We start from the raw sequence: 25,924 nt of genomic DNA, 5'->3' as shown, positions 1-25,924 counted from the left end.
GGCAGCCCAAAGCCTGGCTGAAGAGGAATGTTTTTGCCTGGACCCTAAAGGGGTATAATGAAGGCGCCAGGCGAACTTCCCTGGGGAGAGCATTCCACAGGTGGGGAGCCACTGCAGAAAAGGCTTGTTCTCATATTGCCATCCTCTGGACCTTTCAAGGAGGAGGCGGCACATGAAGAAGGCCTCAGAAGATGATCTCAGGGTCCAGGTAGGTTCATGTGGAGAGATGTGGTCCTTGAAACTTGGTTTCAACTAGCAACCTGCCAATTTGGAACTGCATATGACCAGCTTCCCAGCAAAGACTGGCAGGATTGACTGGGAAATGCACTAGAGAAAGCTATTTGTGAACCCTGGATCTTTCAGGAGGCCCAGGTCCCCATGAAACACTGGGAATTGGCATGGAATCCCATTTGGAGTCAAAAGGAAACACATAAGCAATAAATACATAAAGTCAGTGCATTCAAAATGGGGCAAGGGAAGAGTAAATACGTGCACCATGAATTTGAAAGGAATAAGAAAAAAAAAGTAACCAGGGCTTTCCCCCCCCCCCCCCAAGCCAAAAGTTACCGTAACTCAGTTCCGGCACTTCTCAGGTGGGCACCATTGCCATTCTCAGAGAACAAGGGAGGTGTTCAAACATTTAAAACACATTCTCTCCAAAGAATCCTAGGAACTGTAGTTTGTCAAGGGTCCTATAAATTTTAGCTCCGTGAGAGGTAAACTACAATTTGCAGGATTCTTTTTTTTTGGGGGGGGGGGGCTCCTTTAAATGTATGCTTTGTACACGGCCTTGGACTGGGCAGCCCTCATACTGATGGCACTTTCAAGCAGAGGACTGCCCTCTGACTACCCTTCAAAAACTGCTGTAAAGCTGGACACACGTGGGCACCCTAGCACAAACAGTCCCAATAGCACAGGGAGCGGGGGGACCTGCCCCATCTAATAAAACAGTTAGAATCCTGAGACCAGCAAGATAATTTTTTGCAAAACGTCAAAAGAGAATGTCCTTTCCTGGAATGCTTAATCTACCCTTTACAAGCCTGTAAAGAAATAGTCTGTACACACTCAAGTTTCACTGTTGCTTCAACACAAGGAATTCCACTTCTTGGCATATTTTTTGCCAGTGTGGCACTCCTACATAGATTTATTGTAAATTGACTTCTAATGTAAATTGACACCTAATGTAGAACCACACGTAAGTGCATGCATTTGGGAGTGGGGGTGGAGAGAAGATGTGAAATATCCGAAAACTCATGGACAGGGTGCTAAGCAACATGAGAATATACCCTCTAAGCGGCCTGATCAGGAATCCTGTCCAGCAAGTAATTATTGGTAGTTCCTGTGTACGTGCATGTATGTACCACATCGCTGATTCCTTACAAAACCAGAAAAGCAGAAGGAAAAGAATTTCACATAGAGTTTAGTGTGTGAAACGTATATGGAAATCAACTCCAAATTCACTGATTAGCACATCCAGCCAGGGACATTTATCTGAGTGTGTGTGTGTGTGTGTGTGTATGTATGCACAGACACATTACTGGTCCTCATGAGGAGACCAGAAGATAGTTAAGTGCTGGTGCTTCACTAGCCTGTTGTCTCAGGTATTTAATTCGTATCCGTGAGTATAGAAACCACACAGGCCCTGAGTCATGGATTGTGGGTTGGGGAGTGGGGACAGACCTCTAAATTGAGATCTTGAATACCTGGTGTTATCCAAAAAGGGAAACAGACAGTAGAGATTTTCTGGTGCGGTGACTTCTTGGAAATATTGTACACTACACACTACGTCAAGAAAAGGCCTTAGTGAGAAACAAGGCTTCCAAAGTACATGATTCCCGCCCCCCCCATTCAATTGAAGACAATCCTGTGCATCTTTGCTCATTGCTCATGGGTAGCTAGTGTTAACACTTTTTTGTTTCTAAAGTAGTGAAAATTTATGTCTGAAGGCCAGCTGTGAGGAGGAAACTGGAGTTACATATCTTCCTCATCCTCGCTCACAGCTCCATTTGAGCTGCTGGCAGCATGTTCTGCCTGTTCCTTCATGTACTCGACTTTTATCTGCTCCAGTTCTCTCATCTCAGACTCCAGTTTTAGCCTGTACACTCGGCGCCGATTTTGTAAAACTTTCATGGGAAATGGGTTCATGTCACTGAAGGCGATGGTCATCAGCTTCCTGGAAGAGGGCAATTATATGAGCCAGCATTTTTAAAGGTAGCTTGGACTAAGCAGACATTGAAGAGAGACTTGTGGGAATTCTACATGCTGTTTGGGCTTCCCTCGCAAAAATGTGGCAGTATTTCTGAAAGAGGTTTGTCTTCCAGAGAGAGAAAGTGTCACCCAGGGACCAAAGCTCTGGGTCTTCTCTGCACTAGGCCTTCATATTTCAGGCCACATAAGATTAGGAACACCCTTAGATGCAGCTCTGTGTCAGACCAGTTTACTGGTTCTCTGCACTACTGTTCTAAAACAGTATTTCAAAATTACTGCAGTGGTACCTCAGGTTAAGAACTTAATTTGTTCTTGAGGTCCATTCTTAACCTGAAACTGTTCTTAACTTGAAGTACCACATTAGCTAATGGGAACTCCTGCAGCTGTTGCGCCACCTCCGCACAATTTCTGTTCCCATCCTGAAACAAAGTTCTTAACCTGAGGTACTATTTCTGGGTTAGTGGAGTCTGTAACCTGAAGCATCTGTAACCTGAAGCGCCCATAACCCGAGGTACCACTGTACTGGTATTTTCCACAATTCTTTTTTTGCTAAGGAAGGAACCTAACTTCATTACAGAGGATTCTGGGGGATGTTTTAGGGTGAGCACAAGGCCAAGTCTACTGGACTATCACCAGGGCTGCCCCAAATAATTTTGCTGTCTGAAGTCATGGACAAAATGTTGCTCCTTTTATGTACTGGATTTGCAGTTGATATGGGGACAGCATCATCCACTGCACCTAAGCCAGTGTGGTGTAGTGGTTAGGAGCGGTAGACTCATAATCTGGTGAACCGGGTTCGCGTCTCCGCTCCTCCACATGCAGCTGCTGGGTGACCTTGGGCTAGTCACACTTCTTTGAAGTCTCTCAGCCCCACTCATCTCACAGAGTGTTTGTTGTGGGGGAGGAAGTGAAAGGAGAATGTTAGCCGCTTTGAGACTCCTTCGGGTAGTGATAAAGCGGGATATCAAATCCCAACTCTTCTTCTTCATCTAAGGCTCATTTAGGGGAACAAGGCAGGCCATGGGGTTCACACAGCTCTGTTTTCTAGTACTTCACAGCTGCCCTGACCCTCCAGAAACCTCAGCTTGAGGTATCAGCCTTACTATGCCTAATGATAGTCTGCCACCCTCTGTGAAATGAGAATACAATCTAGAACACACCCAATAACCCAATACTACCCAGAGGCTAAGCATTACAGAGGGAAAATGAATTGTAGTAGCGCATCTGTCCTTCAGGAAAACTGGTCAACCATTACTGATCTGCTCATTAAACACTCCTGATAAGCTTCCGAAGAACCCCAGGATTTTCTGGAATAAGGGAGTATTATATACAATAACATGGACCTATGTTTTAGATGTGCATGATATATTTGCCGGTGATCAATGAAACGATCAAATACATAGGCACACGTTTTCAAGGAGAGGCACCTCAAAGCCCAAGGGTATATATAAGGGGGTATGCTTTTAAAGGAGTGTTTGTTCAGTTTCAGTGTTGCCTCAGGCATTATTTTCACACACCGCATCATGTGGAAGCCACTTCCCTGTAGTGCTGCCCCACACAACTGGAATGTGAACATTTCCCCATCTGATCAGCACCTCATACCCAGTGTTGCACATCAACATGAGGAAATGGCTCCAGCATGTCTCTGTGTGTGAGAGGAAAAGGTTTCACTTTAGCCCTAATCTATCTGTACTTGGCTTGGTTCCTAGCTTCTGATTTGTCTCAGATAAACATGGCGTCAAGCTATTGCCTATTCCTGATCTGTGCCTGCCTCAATTCCAGTTTTTGAATTTTTTCCAGTTCTCTGAATGACAAACTGTCACCTGACAACCACAATCCCCATCCTAAACACTTCCTGACATCATCCTTACCTGCCATCACAGATGGTTTTGGTAAAAAAACGCATGTACTGGTAGATTTCCAGGCTGTCCTGGATCCTCAGTATCGCTTCTTCGTTGTATTTAAATATTGCCAGAGCGTAACGGAATATCACCTGGGACAAAGAAAAACATGGCTGACGGGGGGGATGTCATAGGAGGGATGCAGTCAGCACCACACAGATGATAAAGGTAACATCACTGAGGCAGGAAGGTACAGGTTCAGTAGACACATTGGAAGCCTGTCCTAAATGCCTGGTTGCTAAAACATCTCTGCGGAGACTGATATATGAAGTGAGAATGTAGGAGGGATAGGAGGCAGGGATACTCTTACCTTAGTACCTTCATAGAGAAAGGCATCCCATACCCTGAAGAGGATATCGCTAACAAGACTGTCTACAAATACAACCAAGAACCAATTGAAGGTCACCAGGCCCAAGTCGATTCGGTGCTGCTCCAGATGAGCTGTCAGCCTGGGAAGCTTCTCTGACAAGAAATCTTTAAAGACTCTTTGATCCACCTGGATTCAGCAAAACATCAATAAGAACCAATAACCATACTTGAAAGGGTGCTTTATCGGCACCTTCTCAGAGTCCTCCAAAATCACAGGGATTAATTGTACTCGTAAACACCTGGCCAATCTAACAAAATCAAACTATCGATTTATGGCACAATGCGGTTATAGAGACACAGAAGCTATGGTTATACTTTCTGCAGTGGAGGCAGAAACAAGAGAACAAGCACAAAATCTGCTTCCATTGCTTCCCAACTCTGGTGTGTGTGTGTGTGTGTGTGTGTGTGTGTGTGTGTGTGTGTCCCTCCAAACCCCGCTTCCTTTGGTCATTTGTGTGCGTGTGTGTGTGTTTGTGTGTTTGTTACTGACTCTCCCATAGGTCCCTTCTGTGATACCAAAAGGGGTTTTTTGCACTCCCCCCTTAAAAAAAACCCTTTAAAAAACGGGTAATCCTAGGATCCCATGGTACTGATGATCGCATTGGTATGAGCTACAATTGAATGGTTTGTGTGTACCCTTATGCCAAACTACCGGTAGTTTGGCTATGCATTATGTCCAAATTAGGCCACAATGAAGAAGAAATTAATTAGTTGTAAGGACAATTTGATTCTTGACATCATGCAAACCACTGGATTAGGTGTGAAGTTCCATTATTTTGTTAAATAATCAACTGGCTAAATTAACATGAATCACAGAATGATGTAAGCCAGGCCTGTGCCAACATCTATGTGAAGTGTGTTGGAATTTTTCCTCTAGAAGCACCACTTCCATCATAAGCAATTCTTTAAAAAGAACCCATTTTTCTTTCACTCATGACTATCCTATTGTATGGCTTAGTGGGGAGTCCCAGACTTACTTGTGAGCCTATTAGTGTGTTGCTATAATAATCTGGAGGCATTAGGTTTTCAGTGATATGAACTAGGCACCAGAAAGCATTTTCTTCTTCCTCTAGAACCAATAGTGCAATGGCTGCCAATCTGGGATGAATAAAGAGACATCACTGTTAAAGGAAAGCAGGCAACAATGGCAGGCAGTTCTTACAGCTACGGTCCTTCAAGCTGGAAAATTCCCACAAGAGGAAAATGGCAAAGAAGCAGGAAGTTTCTTCTGAAACTTAGCACTACATGTGGTAAATTGGCAGCCCACTTGTTAATGTAACTATAAAACAGGTGCCAAAGTAGCTTTCTATGGTGTCATGCAAAAGGTCTCAGTAAACAGCAGCCCTGTTTAGGGAAGCTTTTAATGACTGCTGTTTTAATGTATTTTTAAGCTTTTGTTGGAAGCCGCACAGAGTGGCTGGGGAAACTCAGCCAGATGGGTGGGGTAGAAATATATTATATTACATTATATTACATTATATTATATTATATTATATTATATTATATTATATTATATTATATTATATTATATTATATTATGCTATGCTATGCTATGCTATGCTATGCTATGCTATGCTATGCTATGCTATGCTATATTAATTCCCTCAAAAAGCTACAGCACACAAGAGACTATCTGATCTTCCTGGAACACAACACTCTTAAACACGTTACATGCACATATTTCACTGACTGCCAGGATTGGAAACACACCTGTTCTGAATATTGACTGTAGGTAGCTGACAGGGCAGGGTGGCGGTGGCAGTGCCCACATCATTTGTGGCTCAGTCTCTCTTTCAGATGCAGCAGCCATTTTGCGTTATGCCACATGGCCCAAGGCAGCCATTTTCTCACTGGTGACCATGTAATGATACTTTCTCAACATTCCCAATATGACCATGACCCCTGGCCCAAAAAAAGGTTGACAACCCTTCAGTAAGAACAGCTCATCTTTTCAGCAGCACAAGTGCAAATAGGCACAAAAAACATTTGGCTGTTTGCATGGTTTCATGTGCGCCTATAGCTTTGTTAGAACACAGCAGTTCCAGCTGGAGTCATTGTCAAATACATCTCACGACTGTAATTTTTCACATTATACTTAAGATTGTATAGGGAAGTTTTTAATATTTGGTGTTTTTAATATTGTGTTGGGAGCTAGTGGCTAGGGCAATCTGGTCAGATGGGGGTGTTATTGGGTTTTTATTTTGATACTATATATTTTGGTTTTTATGTTGATGTTGTTCTGTGGACTACCCTGAGACCTCCGGGTATAGGGCAGTATGTAAATTCAATAATAATAATAATAATAATAATAATACAGTGGTATCTTGGTTCTCAAACTTAATCTGTTCCAGGAGTCCGTTCGACTCCTGAAACGGTTCGAAAACCAAGGCACGGCTCCTAATTGGCTGCAGGAACTTCCTGCACTCAATCGGAAGCTGCGTCGGACGTTCGGCTTCCAAAAAACGTTCGCACTCACTTCCGGGTTTGCAGCATTCAGAAGCCGATTTGCTTGGGAGCCACGCCGTTCGAGTACCAAGGTACCACTGTAAATTATTATTATTCTTGATTGGATTATATTTGACCCTAATATTTGTTGCAAACATAGAGTTTAAATAGGTCGGCAATGAGCTAGCACCCCTTACCTGTTCAGTCCCTGGCAATAGCCAATGGTGGGATTTTGCAGAGAGAATGCAAGCAGAATCCTTCGGAGTTTGGGAAGAAGCTGGGAGGCAGGTGAACTGAAGTGCCTATTGTTGGTGAGCGTGCGAGGCAGATCCAGTTCGATCTGCCGGGAAGCTGGGTGCTCAGCAACTCCACACTTCTTGAGCAAGTTTTGGTAATGGCCAGGAGAGCGAACGTGCTGTACCCGCCTGCTCACAATCCATCTCCACACTCGTTGGCGGTGGTCTATTGGGACACCACAGCGCAGCAAGCTCTTTAGCTCTGAGGAGGGAGTTAGTTCCCCAAGATTATTCCACCGGTCAGAGAGAGTTTCCTCCATGGCATCCTGGTTCAGGAGATTACTAGATTTGATCTCCAGAGCCTGGATTTTTGCCAGAAGCTTCCAGTCTGCAGCTTCGTACTCAGGAATTGTCATAAACCCATAGTCGTCATATTGGCTGAACAGTGAAAAGAGAAGAATATGGGGGAAAACATCAAGTTCTAGAGCTGTCAAATTAATTAAAGAAAAGTTTGAAAAGTTTGTAAACTTTCTACTAACAATTATCATCATTATTTTTAAAAAAAATGTATCTAGGTGACTTTTTGACAGTAAAAAAGTAAGATAATGTACAGTTTAAGAATAATAAAAAATGCTACCACTGGCTGTTTGAAGGAAAAACCAGCTCATATTTTCTTTTGCCTTTCCCTACTACAGTAAAACACACAAAAATCAAAGGTAACCTAATAATGTAAGCACGTCTACCCTCTCCTCGCAGCCCCACAAGTGAAAATGTGCCTTTGTGGATTAAAAATAGGATTATCAAATAAAGCTTTAGCTGATAATCTGCCAATGACAGCTCATGGACAGTAAGAATATAAGGATTGTCTGATGAATCAGACCAATCTAGACCAGTATCATATTCCAGAAGCAGCAAGCCTGGTGAAAATAAAAGAGCGCTGCATCTATTTTAAACACACACACACAGAGAGAGAGCCATTACTTGATTGGGCTCAGATGTACAGGGATCATGGCTTCCTCCTTCACACCCCACTGAAGTGCTTCCTGGATGAGGCCCTTCAGCATTTCTACATGTTCACTGGCAAAGTCCGGTAGGCCTTGCAGCTTCCGCAGAATCATCAAATACTTGCTCTCAATCTGGCAGTTGTGGGCTTGCAGACGGGCACACTGGAATTTAAAAAAAGCAATAAAGTGTTGCAGTCAGAATATGACCATGGCTTCCTGTTGTCGTGTTATGCTAACCGTCGCTTCAGAAGTAGCCACAAGCAACCTAAGGCCAGATGGCTGAAGTCGGCTCCTAGAAAGCTGGAGAGCATCACAGGCAAACACACAGAGAACTGACACAAAGACCCACACCTCACATTCAACACACATTTAAAGCACCTTGACTCCCCACTTACCCTTAAATTCTGGGAATTCTCAGAGTGGTTTAAGAGCCAATCACTCTTCCCAGGGAACTCTGGGAATTGTAGCTCTGTGAAGGGAGAGGAATAGGGGTCTCCTAAAAATTATCAGCACTTTCAACAAACTACAGTTCCCAGGATTCTTGTGGGGGAGCTATAGCTGTTTAAACTGGTATAATACTGCTTTAGATGTATAATGCAGATGGGGCCTAAAACACAAATGCTGGACTTTTTTTAAGACTTTGCTTTTTACCTTCATCAGGAGGGTCTTCTCTTTCTGCGCCACCGCGCTCCAGATTTTAGTAACCTGGTGGATTTCGCAGTTCAGAAATTGGTTCTGAATCTTGTACGCTTCTAAGTCATCCTGGCAAAAAGACAAGAGAAGATATGTAGAAATAACCTGTTGGCACAACTGTAACCCAAGAAATTTGTTGGGTTTATGAATGGACAAATGGTGTCTGGCAGAAAGATGGGGGCAAGCTGTGTTGTTGAACTCTTTTCATGGCTCCTCAAACAGGCCAAAGGCACTGGTGACAAAAAGCAACAGAAAGTCCTATTTTGTAGACAGATAGAAAACATTACATTCACAGAGAAAACCAGGAAAACTGTGCTAAGTGTTGTCATCTCCAACCTGATGCGCTCCAGATGTTATGGGCTCCTTTGGGATGAAGGAGCACAATGATATATATATTTTTAAAGGAAACTGAATCCTCTGCTCAATATCATATTCCAGGCTCTTTCTTAAAGGAGGTGCTATGGTATCGTGGTGCACACAGACTTGCCTCTTGCACACACAAAAATAAAACAGAGGTATAGAACGATGGGATAACATATCACCAAGGTGCAACTATGGAAGGAGTGAGGTCATAATCATCACCTCCTACTGTACCCAGGCCAAAGTATTTTGCTACCAGAGATGGTGCCCTCTCCCAGGTATGGAAGCTGACGAGACTAGCAGTTAAATTTTCCTTCAACACCAGGGATGGGATAGTACCTGAGTCATCAGAACAGATACGGGGCCCCAGGACAGTTTGTGTAGCAACAGAGAAGGGATAGAGGACTAAAGAGTCCTTTACCTGGGGGCATTTACTGCTGTGCTGCCCCCTACACATTTGCTCCCCAAAGCTCTGCCCAATGGTAGGGCCGGCCCTGCCACTGCACCATTTGCCTCAGAGTACCTTCAAATGTTCAATCTCTTCCTGCTGCTTGTACAAGGTCTCCATGGGAATGGTGTCTGCCTCCCGAACAGAGTCAGGCATATCTCTGGCGAGTTGCTCTGTCAGCTTCAGAATGACTTGTTGCTTGGCCTGGTTTTTGTCCATCAGGAGCTGCACGTGGGCCTTCAGCTCCCCAATGTGCTCGTCCTTCAAAGCCAGGCCCTGCTCCAGCTCCTTTTTCTCCATCTCCAGCACTTCAACCTGTTTATTCAGCTCGGCAATCTGCCTCACTTTGTGCCGCACCAGCTCCAGTCTATCCTCCTCCTTTGCTGTGACCAAGTACCTGCAGGACTCTCGCTTCTCTTGCTGGGCTGCCTCCAGGGCTTTGTGGAGGAGCTTAACCAGTTCCTGTAAAAGTAAACATGGGGGGGGACCCTTCATTTTCTTGTGATACAACACTAGGCAATTTATTGTTTGCATATGGAGTGAGGTACGTAGATGTAAAACAGTAGTGGCTAACTGCAGACCATCCAAGTGCCCCTGTTTTCCAGGGATACTCTCAGATTTACAGAAGCCATTCTGGTTTCTGACTTGATCCCAGAATGTCCCGCTTTTCCTTAGGACACCCCTATTTTCATCGGAGATATGTTGGAGGGGTGGAGCCGATGAGATAAGTAACTATGCAACCTTTAGAAGACACCTGAAGGCAGCCCTGTACAGGGTAGTTTTTTTTATTTAAAAAAAAATGTTTAATGCTTTATTATGTTTTTATATATGTTGCAAGCTGCCCAGAGTGGCCGGGGCAACCCAGTCAGATGGGCGGGGTATAAATAATAAATTGTTGTTGTTGTTGTTGAATAGGACATCCCTATTTTCATCAGAAATGTTGGAGGGTATGTAACTGTGGCCTTGCAAATATTATTGAAAAGGAGGGGGAGAAGAAATCATGGACGAGGATGAATTGGGGGTGCAATGAGGGGCTGCTGAATAGAAGGCAGAAGCGGCCTCAAAAATAGGAGTGGGGAGTTAGAAAGAGTGCTGAGCAGCTGCTTGGGTTGGGAAGAGAAGCTCTGTGGGGTTAACATGAGAGGAGTGAGAAGGGGTTGGCATCTAAGTTTTGAAAGGGGCACACTCCAAGTACTACATAGATATCAGAAAGCCGACACAGGCAACGGAATACAGTTTATTTTACTTGATAAACAAATAACTACCGTACTTGTCTTACAGTTAATGGGAAATCCCCTCTGAAAAACTACTGCTACCATAAGTAGTAAGATGCTGGGACACCAGGGCTGACTTGGCCATGGCAAACATGAGGTGCCTGTGGGCAAGTCATCCTCTCTGCCTGGCCTACTTCACAGGGCTACTGTAAGGATAAAATGGGACCATCCCATATAGATTAGAGAACATGCATATCTCAATGGTAGGATATACACTTTGCATGCCCAAGGCTCAGTACCTAGCATCTCCAGTTAAAGAGTCCTAGGAAGCAGGGCTGGGAAAAACTCTCAGCCCAGGCTGTATCTACACATATATTTAAAAAGTTTAGAAATATATATGGAATTTGCCATTAGCTCACCAGCGCCATCTAGTGTCACATTTGTATAATGCACTTAAAACACACTTAAAATGTTATAATTGCAGCTGTATAGCTGAGCCAACAACATCTTGGAGAACCTCTGCACCAGTACTTGGCCCCATTTGCATTATACGTTTGAAGCATTATAAAATCACTTTAAGCAGTCATGTGTTTTCCCCAAAGAACCCTTGGAAATAATAGTTTATTAAAAGTGCTGAGACTTGTGCCAGAGAGGTTTAACAACCCATCCCTCTTCCCAGGGAACTCTGGGAGTTGTAGCTCGCTGAGGAGAATAGAGGTCTCCTCCTAACACCTCTCAGCACCCTTAAACTACTGTTGCCAAGAATTCTTTAGGAGAAGCCATGACTGTTAAAAGTGTTACGATACCATTTTAAAGGAAGAGTGCAAATGGGACCTTAGACTAGAGAGACCAATGGTCTGATTCAGTATAAGGCAGCTTTATAAGTCACACTCTGAGCAACTTGGAGGAAGCGCAGGATTCCAAAGTGATCAAATATACATTTCTGTATCTGGAAAGGAAGAAAGAATGATGCATTTCTATCATTTGAGGATGAACTAATTTTCCATTCCAACTATAGTGAAGACAGTAAGCCACAATGAATCTTCAGATACAGTTCTGGGGGAAATTCCCAAGATAAATGAGGTGTTAACTACAGGCTAGTTAAATTTACAGTGATCCTGCACAAAATGATAAAAATCATAATCTTCGAATTAATAAGTTGAATAATTTACCAGTTAAAATGAGATGTGTAAGAAAAGTGTTTTCTTTCTTTCTTTCTTTGTTTTTTTAAAAAACAAAAACCCTCAGGTGTATAATCATGTTTATTTGGCAAGACTTAGATACCAAATATGGCTGCCACCAGTCTTCCATAAAACAATCAGATTTTTGTTCCTCCGAGAATTCAGCTTATTTTAGAAACCTTTTGACAGCCTCACCATGAAAGAAACCTAAGAGCACCATTAGAGAATCAGCTTGTATTTCGTAATAGCTTAGATGTTCTAACTTCAGTTTTCCTCCAAAATATCAGGAACAACGTTGTCCTTCAGCAGTTGCACAGGAAATGCAGTTTTCAGCGGGGAGTCTGTATCACACTCTGATGCAACCACTCAGTCTGTGGCCCACTGTTAGGCTTGTGTAGGATGGTGCCTCCGTGAGCTACTAGAGGGAAATCGGTTCTTCAAGCTATACAGGCGGTATCCTTGTAACTCTGAACAGCTCTCCAGTACCTGGGCACAACCACACAAGTATTCCAACTATTTTCCTACCCTTGGTTCCGCAACCATCCCTCTACCACAACCTAGTAAAGAGGGAACACACTATAGCTCTAGAATGACCCTTCTACCAGAGCCCAGAAAAAAAGGCAATTCAGAAGCTGGACTTGGACACTGTATTTAGATGCTAGAAGAGAAGATAGGTGTGTTTCCTTTCGTTATACCTTCTATTGCAGTGTTCGCCAACATTCTGCCCTCCAGATGTTTCAGACTACAGCTGTCATCAGCACATTTGGCCCTGTTCTTATCTTGACAACAACAGTAATACATGAGGCAGAAACACACCTTCTCATACATTATTGTGTCAAGAGCAAAAGGCTTAATTAAGCACATTTTCCCATAGATCAAAATGGTATGGTGACTCCATCCATACCAAACACACATGTCAAGGGCAGGATTACCTTCTGAGATTTTACATCCTCTTCAAGGACCAAAATTTGGTGCTGAAGAGAAGCTGTTCTCCCATCTCTTGTCCCTTCAGCAAAGCAAGGGAAACTCCTGTTTTCCTTTTTGTCTTTTCTAACCAAAGGTGGCTTTAGCCTTGACTTTGGATCCTTCTGCGTCTCTGTTGCGCCTGAGGAAGAAAAGGACACTTTCCTGCTTTCCAGTGTTGGCACAGAATGTTTTGATCTGTGGTTACCGGTAATCCTATGTGGATAGTATTGACTGGAAACTTGTGTGTATTCGCTATAGGTGGGTGAGTGAGAGAGAGATGGCTAGATGGACAAAATTTGAGTAAAAGAGAGAAAGCAATGTTTGATATTAGACAAGGCTTGTTTTACTTCTAATGAGTACATAAGCAGCACTTCTCGCCAGCAGACTGCAGGTGGGAAGAAGGGCCCGGATCCATGCATTTGAGGTCCAGAAAATCCAGTACAGTGGTACCTTGGTTCTCAAATTTAATCTGTTCCGGAAGTCCGTTCCAAAACCAAAGTGTTCCAAAACCAAGGCACGCTTTCCCATAGAAAGTAATGCAAAATTTATTAATCCATTCCAGACTTTTAAAAACAACCCCTAAAACAGCAATTTAACATGAGTTTTACTATCTAACAAGACCATTTGATCCATAAAATGAAAACAATAATCAATGTACTGTACTATAAAATAAATAAGAAAGTATTGTAGATGAGAAAAATTAAAATTAATTTTGTTTCTTACCTTCACTGATGATAGTCATTGTTTGGATGGGGGGCTTTTATCCATTTCCTCAGCCACACAATCAATCAATCAGTAGCTGAACTGGGTTCCACACAGTCACAGAAACAAATTAACCAAAAAAGCCTCAAAAACAAAAATTCAGAATAAATAGCGAAAACAAAAGCACCAAACTTAATCCATTCCGGAAGTCCGTTTGGCTTGCGAAATGTTCAAAAACCAAGGCGCAGCTTCTGATTGGTGCAGGTGCCCCAGAAACAAAAGCAGACAACCGCATGGGATGTTTGGCTTCTGAAAAACATTTGAAAACCGGAACACTTCCAGGTTTTCGGCGTTTGGGAACCAAGATGTTTGCCAAGGTACCACTGTACTGCATACTGGGCCCAGAATTCTCACAGCAAGGTGTTGTATAAATTCAAGTCATAGGTCCCCACCCCCCCAACTGAAAGTTGGACATTTGCATCTATGGGTGTATCTTAGCATGTGCAAACGTTTTTGCAAGTTTGTGCTATCATGGGCCTATGCCCAGGTTACCTAGAAATGCTTAATTAAACCCTGATATTTACTCAGAATAAATCCCAGAGGCTTCAATGAAGGCTTTTGTGCTCACTTTCCCCAGTTTCTCCCTCATAGCTGTGCAGAAAAAACCAGTGCTGGATTAACGTATAAGCTATAGCTTATGGCCCACTTTCTTGGGGGGCCCCAAAAAAATTAAAGGGGAAAAAACCTGGATGTACATTTCCAAAATATAAGATAAAAAACTAATAAAATAAAACCTACATACAGCAACAGTGTTTTGTGTTGTGTAGGCTCCTATGATGTAAGTAATGGGTCCTGCCTGCTAGCCTGCTCCCTAAAATATCACTGGTTTGCTCATTTCTATATATAGGGTGCCTACATTCTGCATGTGCAAATAGCATTAGGTACCTATTAGGTCCATAAATTACCATTCAACACAGAAAAACAGTGACGATTTGTTGTTGACAAAGGAAAGCTGGACATATAAAGGGCCCCATTACCTTCAGTAGCTTAGGGCCTCATCAAACCTAAATCCAGCCCTGAGAATAACAAGTAAGCAATGCTATTTTTAAATGTTCTCACTATCGTGATGAAACAAGTACCTGCATCTTCTGCTTCAGTTTCTGCATGCTCTTCATCGTCTGTGTTTTCAAGGCCATCTTGGATCCCCTCGAAACAAGGCATGCCACCATTGTCCCTCCGGCTCTGCCAGCTACCACAGAGATTATGCACTGTGTTCCTAGAAGCACATGGGAATGGTTAGACAGAACCTGTGAATTAATAACACTTAAATGCCACTGGCTGTTTTTGTACACTCATGCCACAATGCAAAACATCCAGTCGTTTCCTAGTGACTTTGGGGTTTTTTTTTTCATTTAGTAGCCGTTGTTCCCAGCTGTTGCAAACTCACAGGACTTGACTTGGACTCACTTAGGGCAGGGTTCATACATGCATGCTCGTCACCTGACTGTACCATCACTCTTCAAATGCAATGTCACTTCCTGGAGCTGGTTCACACGTTCAGCAGTAAGCCGTCAAGTGTGTATTGATCATATGTAGAGAGATCAAGTGAGGTACAAGCATATGCGCAACAGAGAAATCCACACAAAAACATATAAAACTCAAATATTACAATTGCGACTAAATATTCTATTTGAATATAATATGAACAAAGAGGAAGGTGCATGGGGAAATTCTTTGCTCCTGCACAATGTTTACTTCCCCACATTTTTGCTTCCGACTAACCTTGTTTCTCCGTGGTTGCTAGGGAGAAACAGCTGTTGGGTGGGGAGCACCATGTTTTCTTCAAGTCCTTCATGGACACAGAATCAGAGATTTGTAGTGTTGGAAGGGACCCTGAGGAACATCTAGTCCAGCGTTTCCCAAACTTAGGTCTCTTGCTTTTTTTTGGACTACAATTCCCATCGTCCCTGACCACCAGCTAGGGATGATGGGAGTTGTAGCCCAAAAACAGCTGGAGACCCAAATTTAGGAAACCCTGACGTAGTGCAACCCCCTGCAATGCAGGAATATGGTTGGGAACAGGATGTTTAGCTAGAGTGGTCTTTGATCTGATGCAGCACAGCTTTCCTTAAGTTCTTATGCAACACCTGTGAATTTACTGAAATAGCGATTGAGCCATAAAGAAGAAGAAGAAAAAGAGTTTGGATTTGATATCCCGCTTTATCACTACCCGAAGGAGTCTCAAAGCGGCTAACAATCTCCTTTTCATTCCTCCCCCCACAACAAACACTCTGTGAGGTGAGTGGGGCTGAGACTTCAAAGAAGTGTGACTAGCCCAAGGTCAGCTGCATGTGGAGGAGTGGAGACGCAAACCCGGTTCACCAGATTATGAGTCTACCACTCTTAACCACTACACCACACTGGCTCTCCATAAATGCTTACAAGAGTTGATCAATGCAAGCTGTGCACTTTCAAGCCTTTTCCTTTATCATTTAATACAGCTAAAATATACATTTAAGCATATTAATAATTTTGCTTTTTTTAAAAGAAGTATAATGTCGCCTTCCATAACAACACCTTCCCCCTCTATAGCGACACCCATGCCTACAGCAGGGTTCCTCTTTCATGCCATCTGGTTGGCTCTCGCCTTTCAAAACTCAGGACACAAAGGAGCATTTGTTAGTCCTCGAGATGTCAAAAAGACTCTGCCGTTAGTGCTGCAACAGACTTAAACACAGCTAGTTTTCAGGAATTGAAAAGAGATAAAAACAGTTACTGTATTTCAATCCAAGGATGCTTGAGGGAGATGTTCTGAAGTGCGTGAGAAGGCTGTAGAGGTGCTGGGAGAGAGGCTGCCTTCAGGCCAACGACATCTGTAGGGGTTTTCACAGGGGGCAAAAACTCATGTTCTGTCTCTGCTATGGAGGGGAAAAACAAACATACGAGCTGCATCATCATCGATGGGATTCAGACACACCCAAGTTAAAGTTACAGGTGCATCAAGCACAGCAGAGAGAGAGAGAGAGAGAGAGAGAGAGAGAGAGAGAGAGAGAGAGAGATGCTATCAGTGCATTCTCTGTTGTCTATTACACAAATACTGCTGCCACCCATTTGGGGCAAATGAGATACCCATTTTGGCTTACTTTTAAGAAGCATTTGTGCAACCACTATGGAGAACTAGGCTAGCCTTGGGCGGAGTGGTCAACTTCAAAAATTCTCACATGCCCAGACAAGTCCAGAACTGGAAATGAGCAGGCAGGCACTGAAGGACTAAACTTTTGATATTTCCAAATAACTGCTGGCGTGTTTTTAAACAGAGAGCAGCCATTGCCTTCACCATAGCATGCCTCTTATGGCATCCAGAGGTGTTGTGGTTTTTTTCCCTTTTCTTTCAGAAGGCACAGCTATAATCTGAAGGCATGTTGTTCACATTTGTGGCTTGAAACGCAGTAAGGTCATTCCCCAGCCCGTGCCCTGCAGCATTTCAAGCTACATTTGCATGGAGTTGTTTGCATCCCAGATGAGGCAGGGACATCTTCATCAAACAGCACTATTTCTTAAGAATAAACTACAGGATCAATATGGATTGTGGTTTACAGCATGCGACTACAGCCTCAAAAATTAGCAAAGAGACTGTGCTGCAGTTGCATTAAACACTGTGGGGCTTACTTCAGAGTAGACACATAAAGGTTTGGGCTGAAGTCTGCATAGCACTGTCTCCATTCCAGAAAGCCGTCCATCAAAATTACAGAGTTCAGTTTCTCTGCATGCCAGAGTATTCTCCTTCCTTTTTTTTTTTTTGGTGCTGTTTTGCCTAACATCCAGCTTGATGAAGATTTCTGCTGAACCCAAAAGCTTGCTCCCTAGATTGTGACCTCCAGTAAAAGATATTGTTCTACTGTCTGGATTTTTTTTTACCCTAATGGAACATCTGCCTGCATTTCTTTTTTTTGTCCTCTGCTGGAAAGTTGTCCTGCTGTGTTTAGTCACCTGTGGCAACTAATACGCCCTAGCCCAGGAGCCTGATCCAGTCACCCAAGCATTTTTTTCTGTGCCCTTGTCTCCAGACCCCGCCAATTTTTGGCAGTGACAGCAAAGAGGGGGGTTTAGAGATGGAGATAGCATGGGTGAAGAGATCTACACCTCTTTGCCAGTCCAGCACCCTGACGGGGATACTAATCTGCCCCTCCCTGGTCATCCCATTTATCATAAGATGAGCTGCTGCTCAGCTGATCTACATGAATCAGCTGAGAAGAGGAAGCTGTGAGTCTTGTGTGTGCTGTGCATGTACCACTTAGGGCTACAGCCATCACTGGAGAGTTTTCCTAGGGTGAATGCGGTCCTCAAACTAAAAAGAAGTTAGCAAACCCTGCTTTAGCACTTAGGCTGATGTTGTGCAATTTGTGCACAGCGAGGAAACAGTCTCTCTCTCTCTCTCTCTCTCTCTCTCTCTCTCACACACACACACACACACACACACAAGTCTCAGCCCTATCAGAATTCTGTTTGCATTGATATTTGTAGGATCAAGCCCTGCTAAATGGCCAAATTTATGCAGCACCAACTAAACCAGCATTGGCAAAAGAATCCTGTCCCCTGGGGTAGGAGTGGGGGGGGGCAACACATTTGCACTGCTGCTACTTACTATTGTTAAGCATGGTGTCGTTCACACAGGGGAAATCTGTATCATCCTCCACAGAACTTCTAGTCTGGTTACTACAGAACTCCCAGCGTTTTATCTGCAACTGCTGCAACCAGTATATCATGGTCTGTTTGTCGACAGCCTACAGTTCAATTTTGGGGAAAAAAATATTAAATACAGGATCTGTGTAACTCAAGGAGTTGCCTACAGATACAGCTAAATTCCACAACAGATAGACTTCAGCGACAAACCCAACCTCATCAGAACAGACCATGGACTTACCAAAATCCTGTTTAAACCCAGTATAGTGGGGGAGGGGGAGGGGTTTGACACAGTGGAAGTTTGACTTCACTATGCAAGTGCAGAGGCCTAGTGCAGTGGTTTCCAAACTTTCTGCCCCATGGATCACATGAAAATTGCTGAGTTTTGGAAGGCTACTTAATATTTTTTTGCCTATTGGAACCATTGTAATGTTCTGTGCTAGACGCTGAATTATTTTTAAATCATGTTTTGATTGCTTCTTTTGCTCCCTATATATTCTTTTTCACTGCATTCACTAAATCCAAATTGTAATACAATAAGAAATAAAGAAATAAAAGTAGCAATCAAAATACAGTTAAAAATTCAATATGAATATTCAGTGCGGTGGATGTGCCAACTCCCATCATCAACCACTATTGCCTAAACTGAGGAACCCCTTGTTGAAAAGACATGGCCGGCATTTGAACTGACAAAAATCTAGTCCCCCCCAAGCCTTTAGCAAGAGGGGGACCAGGTGGGTCAGTCTACTGTGTCTGCTTTTGTGTGTGTGTGATTTTCACTTACGAAACAATGGCTTGCTCTGCACACAACAGTAATCCGTGGTTTGTTTCGACATGTGATTTTTCTGAACATCCAAACCCAGATTAGCAGATTAACCATGGTTTGCTTTCCGGTAACAAATCACAATTTGAAGCCATGGCTTGTTGGCAGCTTGTGAACTATGGCTTGTTTTAACAACAAACTTAACAGCCGTGCTCAGCCATGGTTTATCAGGATACCCCACCGCAGACATTTGCCAAGCTACAGAGGCATGAGGCAAGAGTGGCTGGGAAACAAACTATGGCTTGTTTAATCATCTGCAAGACAACTCGTGACTTGTTGAACAAACCATGGTTGAGTGTTATGTACAAATGCATCCAATGTAAAATGCCATGTACACTGAGTGTGCTGTCTAAAACGATAATAATGTACAATAAAGTCTTCCCCACCAACACTCAGCAAAAGTAACATACTTGTATTGTTTTAATAATCTTTGAGGCAGAGGATGCTAATGGTCTCAGGAGTTCAGGATACTGCCATGAATTGCTACCAAGGAGTGTGGTGGTGTCTCCTTCTTTGGAGGTCTTTAAGCAGAGGCTTGACAGCCATCTGTCAGGAATGCTTTGATGGTGTTTCCTGCTTGGCAGGGGGTTGGACTGGATGGCCCTTGTGGTCTCTTCCAACTCTATGATTCTATGATTCTATGAATCATTAGGGTTGTCTTCTGCTTTAAGAAAAAAAAATCACTAGGAAATCATGTTTAAGGCAATTTCCTGAAGACAAGAGCTTTCTTCTTCTCAAACTGTGAATCAGGATATTTTGTAAAGGGAAGAGAAAATTGTGAAGTTCATGCAACCCGAAGGTTCCAACTCCACTCAGTCATCCCTTATATTCTGTCAATATTAAAAAAAATAGGGATTATTTTAAACTTGGCTCTGTATCAATGAAAGGCATGGTAATTTTATTATTTCTTGTCCTCCAAGACTCTGCAGCCAAGAACCATTAAATGTCAGACCAGGAGAAGATTGGGATTCTGGTTAACCGAACATTCAGCTACAATTGGATGTAGCTGCGTAAACTGCACCAAGATAATGCTGGCTTCTCGATGGTGATAGTGATGTTAAAACATGTGTTAAATGGAGCAAAACATGTTCACCTCTCCTGTATATAGATGCTCCTGGTTCTTTGGACACAATAGTAAAACACTGATTAAAACATCTCCTAAATTCCTATAATTCAGGAAATGCACAGCTTCAGGTCTGTGGAAACCCCCAAGTGCATCGAGTCCCCAGGACAAGGAATCCAGATAATTTATCCGCCAATGCTAGTACGGCTGGTCTGCCTTTGTTTCCATGCTTTCAGTTGGATCCCTGCCCGAGATCCCTTTAGCTCACCCTATGAGCTCAAGTCCCATCGCATGCCACCAGCCACAACATGCACATTTCCCCCACCACTAGCCCAAACCAGCCATGTATTCCACATACCTGAAGGATAAATGCTTTGCTAGGGGTCCTGATTTCAAAAACGCCCTCTTCTGCTCCCACCTTAAGATCAAAGCTAGCGCTGGATAGCTCTATGCTCCCCAAAGGGTTAATGTCCTGTGCTGTCCTGTAGTAAAGTAAGTGGCATTTGTTTTCATCGTAGAAGAACCAACGGGACTTCCAGGTCTTGATTGGGGCTTTTGCAGAAAATTTGTTTAAATAGCCACAGAGTTGTTTCTTGGGGGTTTCTCTGCCAGGTTTCAGATCCACATTTTCCCACTTTTCCCTGAAAGCAGGCCCATCTCCTTCTAGGGCGCAACTGATGCCACTCTCAGTATCCTCTCCTTTTTCCTCTTTGGGCTTATTGGAAGTTCCGGTCCCAAGGCAATCTCTGCTCTCAGAATCCGGCTCCATACTCCACCGCAGGTCAGATCTCGTGTTGCTGGGATGCAAATAGCGAAAGACAAAACAGCCCAAGAAAAAAGTTGCTGAGAAAATAAGCATGTACCACATGCATGTAAGCCCCACAGTTCAAGATATCTGCTGGTTAATAGAAAGACGTGCCTCTTGGCAAACTTCCTTCCACAGCCCAAAGCTGGCAGAACTTCTACTTCTCCAAACAGCTGCCTCACATCTACAGAGGTCATCACGCAACTCACATGGCAATGGAGACAAACCACAAGCAACGAGCGCGTGAAAAAAAATACAAGTGGGTCCAGGAAATCAGCCTGCTTGCAGGTGGGCTGGTTTCCACCTCTGTTCAAATATCTGCTGGTCAGAATTTCCTGTTCCCGGAGTTGCTTGGGTAGCTTACGAGTATGTTGTTGTTCAGTCGTTCAGTCGTGTCCGACTCTTCGTGACCCCATGGACCAGAGCACCCCAGGCACGCCTATCTTTCACTGCCTCCCACAGTTTGGCCAAACTCAGCTTACCAGTATATAATGCCATTAATGCGCAATGCCACTTTTCAGCCACATACTGTCAGTTGTGGGGGTAAGGGCTGCCCTTGAAAGGCATCCTGAAACTTCAACCGGTTCAAGGTGCCTTTTGGCTGGGGCTGGGCAGATGCATGTAACTCTGCTGTTGTCCCTCCCACCCCAATTGCCTTCCTCTTCATTTCCAGGGCCACTTATGGGCACTGATTCTTAAGTATTAAACAGCCCAAGACTGATGCTTGAAGGACCACCGTATCCTATATATATATGTATGTATGTGCCTTCCTGTGAACTTTGAGGACGAGTCACCTGGCCGAGAAGGCAGCGGCAGCGGCAACTGGGCTGAGGTAACTGGCCTGAGTTGCACAGCCATGGAGAGGAAGGTACTCCAGATGGTCACAACCACAGCCCGAAAGATTATTGGTCACCCTCTCCCATCTTTGGAAGAACTATACAGTTCCCGCTGCCTTTAAAAAGTAAACAATATTTTACAGGATCCATCTCATCCGCGATACAGTCTTTTTGCACCACTGCCTTCGGGCAAGAGATATAGAACAATTAAAGCAAGAACAAATAGATTAAAAAATAGTTTCTACCCCAGAGCGTGCCTGGCATGCTCTGGTCCATGAGGTCACAAAGAGTCGGACACGACTGAACGACTGAACAACAACCCCAGAGCTATAACCATCTTAAATGCTGTGACCAGATAATATGACCTTGGAGAGTTGTGATGGGTGTGTATGTACAGGTGAAACTCAAAAAATTAGAATATCATGGAAAGGTTAATTTCTTTCAGTAATTCAACTTAAAAGGTGAAAGTAATATGTGAGATAGACTCATGACATGCAAAGCGAGATATGTCAAGATTTTATTTGTTATAATTGTGATGATTATGGCGCACAGCTGATGAAAACCCCAAAGTTGAAAATGTTAATTTGGGGTTCTCATCAGCTGTACGCCATAATCATCACAATCATAACAAATAAAATCTTGACATATCTCGCTTTGCATGTCATGAGTCTATCTCACATATTACTTTCACCTTTTAAGTTGAATTACTGAAAGAAATGAACCTTTCCACAATATTCTAATTTTTCAAGTTTCACCTGTATGTGCATGTGTGGCTGAAAATGTGTTTTTTGTTTTTTGTCTTGTTTTTATGGGGTGGCATTCAATTCCATTGCACTTGTACAGCGTTGCACTTGTACTTGTACAATGACAATAAACAAATCTTATCTTATCAGAGATCCTGCTCTTAAACTCAAGTGCAGCAGGTGGGAACAAGAAAATGTTTTTTCCAGTTGCTTTGGAATGCCCTCCCTACGGAAACCAAACTAGTTAAGGACATTAAGATTATTTCAGGAGGGATTGTGCCTGGTCAAGTAATTTTGCTGCAGGTTTGCTGAGGTTTTCCCAGCTGCTGCTCTTATTATATTCCTGCTGCTTTTATTTTACTGCTTTGGTTGCATTTTATTGTTCCTCTTTTTGATAGCTTTAAATTTTACATGTTGCTAGCTGCCTTGAATCACCTAGTACAGGGGTTCCAGACTGAGTTCTATGAACCACAAGCTTCATTCAGGCGATCCATGGCCTGTCCGCTTTCAACATTCCCATTGATATTTAGCTGTATTGTTATTTTCATTTCTTATATTGTATTTTCTTGTCTTTCCGTTTGCTTTCTGTGGAATGCAGGCTGCAGTACAATAAAATAAGATGCAAGACAGAAAAGCAGCAATAAAAACCATGACTGAAGCCATGCAGCATTTAGCACATGGGTAGGCAAACTGGGGGGCCAGATCCAGCCCAATCACCTTCTAAATCTGGCCCACGGACAGTCCAGGAATCCGTGTGTTTTTACATGAGAAGAACGTGTGCTTTTATTTAAAATGAATCTCTGGGTTATTTGTGGGGCATAGGAATTTTTTCTTTTCTTTTTTCTCCCCCCCCCCAAAAAAAAATATAGTCCGGCCCCCCACAAGGTCTGAGGGACAGTGGACCGGCCCCCTGCTGAAAAAGTTTGCTGACCTCTGATTTAGCACATTACAATTACTGCACCAAAGTGCACAAGCATGGGCAGTGTGTATGAAGGTCCTGGGATGCCCAGACGACAAGACCCCTCTCTCGACTTCACTGATGTGGTCCAAAGGAAAGGAGAGCAATATATTTGGCATCACCTTGGCTGCAGGAGTTGCCGGAAGGAGGCGTACAAGGAACCACCCAACCATCTTAAGGACTCCACTCCAGATTTGTGTAGGGCTGACTCAGTCTTTTCTTCTCCCCAAAATATCCCACAAGGCAGCAGAGGTTTAGGATCAGAGTTTTCCTTCTCCTAGATGGGCTCCTTTCCCAGGTGAACGAGTCTCCCATCTGCCCCTCACGTCCCTCTACTGCACCTGCAGACACTGTCTTCTTGACCCTTGGGTCTACTATTGGTCTTATCCACTCAATCCACCAGAGCCTTCTTCACATGCAGGAGAAGTCCCTAACTGACTGAGGGTTTGAGACCCAGCGGCTTCCCTCACCTGGTTTGGTTGGCCAGCCAGAGCCATTTCCTGGGGTGTGGCTGCATCCTGACAGCTTCTAGGAGCCACAGGTGAGCACCGAGTGCAGGGTGGGGACCAAAGGTGGACAAACTACTCAAGGAGGACCATGACATGTCCAATACATAGGAGCCAACTCCTAGGGGCCAAGATCCCTTTGGCCTCCCATAAAATATTTGAGCACCCCCCCCCCAGTTGATGGGCATTGCCATTCAAATGTTGTGTGTGTGTGTGTCGCATCATGTGGTTGATTATGCAGGGCGGAGCTTACCTGCCCGCTTGCCCATATTTTGTTCAAGTTGGCACCCTTGGTCCAATAATGTTATCCATTTAATGCAAAAAGGAGGGGTTGCCGGAGCTAAGAAACAAAAGCACTTGCACAAAACGACTAAGAGTGATGGGATAGATGATGGTGGGTGGGGTGAGGAGGCATCTCAAACAAACAGTTCTCAACAAACATTAGCTCTCAATAACCTACCCCCTTGGGCCACTGCATTGGCCAACAAAAATAAACAGTGCAGTTTCCCTCACCTATCATCGTCACAGGTGCCAACTCCTTGGGGCCCTGGGTGCCCAAGCACCCACAAAATTCTCCATGAAGGGGCCAGGCAGGCACCCATAAGTTCAGTGCCAGGGCCATGCACACATTGCATGGCACCTATGGCCCTGGGCACTCCCAGTCACAGGGCCAATATTAGATCAGATCAGAAGAATATTTATTTGCACCAGTAATAAAATAAGATGTACTGAAAACAGAGGTAAAAACTTAAACTGCACAACTGTACAAAATACATTTTGGAGATTTACAGCAATAATCAAATAATAGATCTTATTCTAATGGCCCCCGCTAAAAACCTTGCAGTTTTTTTGCTGCCACCTGACGCGGGGCCAAGCTGGCTGGCTGGCACTCCTGCCTATCAGAGTACCTCCATGCTGCACCTGTTGAACTGCTTTCTTTCCTGCTGTTAAAAACTACCCAGCGCAGTCCTTCAAGTAAGAAAAGTGGCGTCGATAAGGGAGTTGGGGGAAAAACCAAACCCCACTCAACAGAAGAGGACTGCATGTGCGTAAAGTATACCCAATTTTGCCCAAGCAAGCAAGTCACTCTTTCAGCTCCTACCTTCACTCGCCCTCCGAGCGGACTTCAGCACAAGCAGCTGCGCCTGCAAAGTGCCCGATCCGCTTCCTGCTCAAACGGCAGCAAATGTTATGGTGCAAGGATCGAGCCAGCGAGCAGCGGCTGTTTCCTGGTCGGTTGGGGCGGGGCGGTGCCAGGCAGTCCCGGCATAGCGATCCGCGAAGGAGCGGAAAGCAAGACAACAATGCATTCCGCCGCTCGCCGTTTGGCGGGGGAAGCGGGAAGGCGCGCCTTGCCGTGTGTCTCTCCAAGAAATATTCCACGTTCTTGCCCGAGGCGAGGGCGATTTTTTTTCTGGAGAGCTCGAAAGTTTGCAGCTTATTCTGCGACGCTTTAAGCTGGTCCTAATGATACCTAGATGTAGGTTTCCTATCCACCCCCAATAAACCAACCCAGTTGCCTGCGCCTATTTTATTTTATTTTTACTTATAGAGAAAGGACCCGTTACAGAAACAGGATGCGCAACGGCATGCCGATAACATGTCATGCGAGATCAAATGCTGCGCAAACCCATCTCTTTCCTGTACTACTTCTAGAAGTCACTGCGCTGGGCAACTTAAATGCATGCATTCGCGTTTTTGCAAGCCCGCACGCATCGCAGATTTAATCAAGGTTTGCAGCCTTGATTCCTGTGATGTCACCCGTTACCAGCGAATGTCC

At 43.9% G+C, this 25,924-nt stretch overlaps 1 protein-coding gene across 1 annotated transcript; it reads right to left on the bottom strand.

The window, feature by feature from the left end:
• Positions 1–1,404: 1,404 nt before the first annotated feature.
• Positions 1,405–25,399, bottom strand: TBC1D2 (TBC1 domain family member 2). The gene is made up of 14 exons (XM_033172752.1): positions 25,247–25,399; positions 20,655–21,093; positions 18,373–18,511; positions 16,504–16,645; positions 14,867–15,003; positions 12,992–13,164; positions 9,740–10,126; positions 8,815–8,925; positions 8,141–8,325; positions 7,121–7,597; positions 5,456–5,576; positions 4,420–4,605; positions 4,080–4,201; positions 1,405–2,173 (listed from the first exon to the last, which is right to left on the bottom strand). Exons 2-14 carry the CDS (start codon positions 21,063–21,065, stop codon positions 1,972–1,974), a joined length of 2,793 nt encoding a protein of 930 aa, XP_033028643.1. The 5' UTR covers positions 21,066–21,093; positions 25,247–25,399; the 3' UTR covers positions 1,405–1,971.
• Positions 25,400–25,924: the final 525 nt, after the last annotated feature.

The sequence above is a fragment of the Lacerta agilis genome, chromosome 16 (genome assembly GCF_009819535.1).
Source record: "Lacerta agilis isolate rLacAgi1 chromosome 16, rLacAgi1.pri, whole genome shotgun sequence".
NCBI lineage: Eukaryota > Metazoa > Chordata > Lepidosauria > Squamata > Lacertidae > Lacerta > Lacerta agilis.
Note: the sequence above shows the minus strand (reverse complement) of the source record. Positions and strands in the feature narration are given on the sequence as shown.

Excerpts from the sequence above, each read along its gene's own strand:
- TBC1D2 (XM_033172752.1), bottom strand. The coding sequence starts at position 21,065 with ATGGAGCCGGATTCTGAGAGCAGAGATTGCCTTGGGACCGGAACTTCC. Across the intron at positions 16,646-18,372 it reads CGACACCATGCTTAACAATA|CAGAGACAGAACATGAGTTT; the intron begins GTAAGTAGCAGC and ends TCCCCTCCATAG. Across the intron at positions 5,577-7,120 it reads TATTGCCAGGGACTGAACAG|ATTGGCAGCCATTGCACTAT; the intron begins GTAAGGGGTGCT and ends TATTCATCCCAG.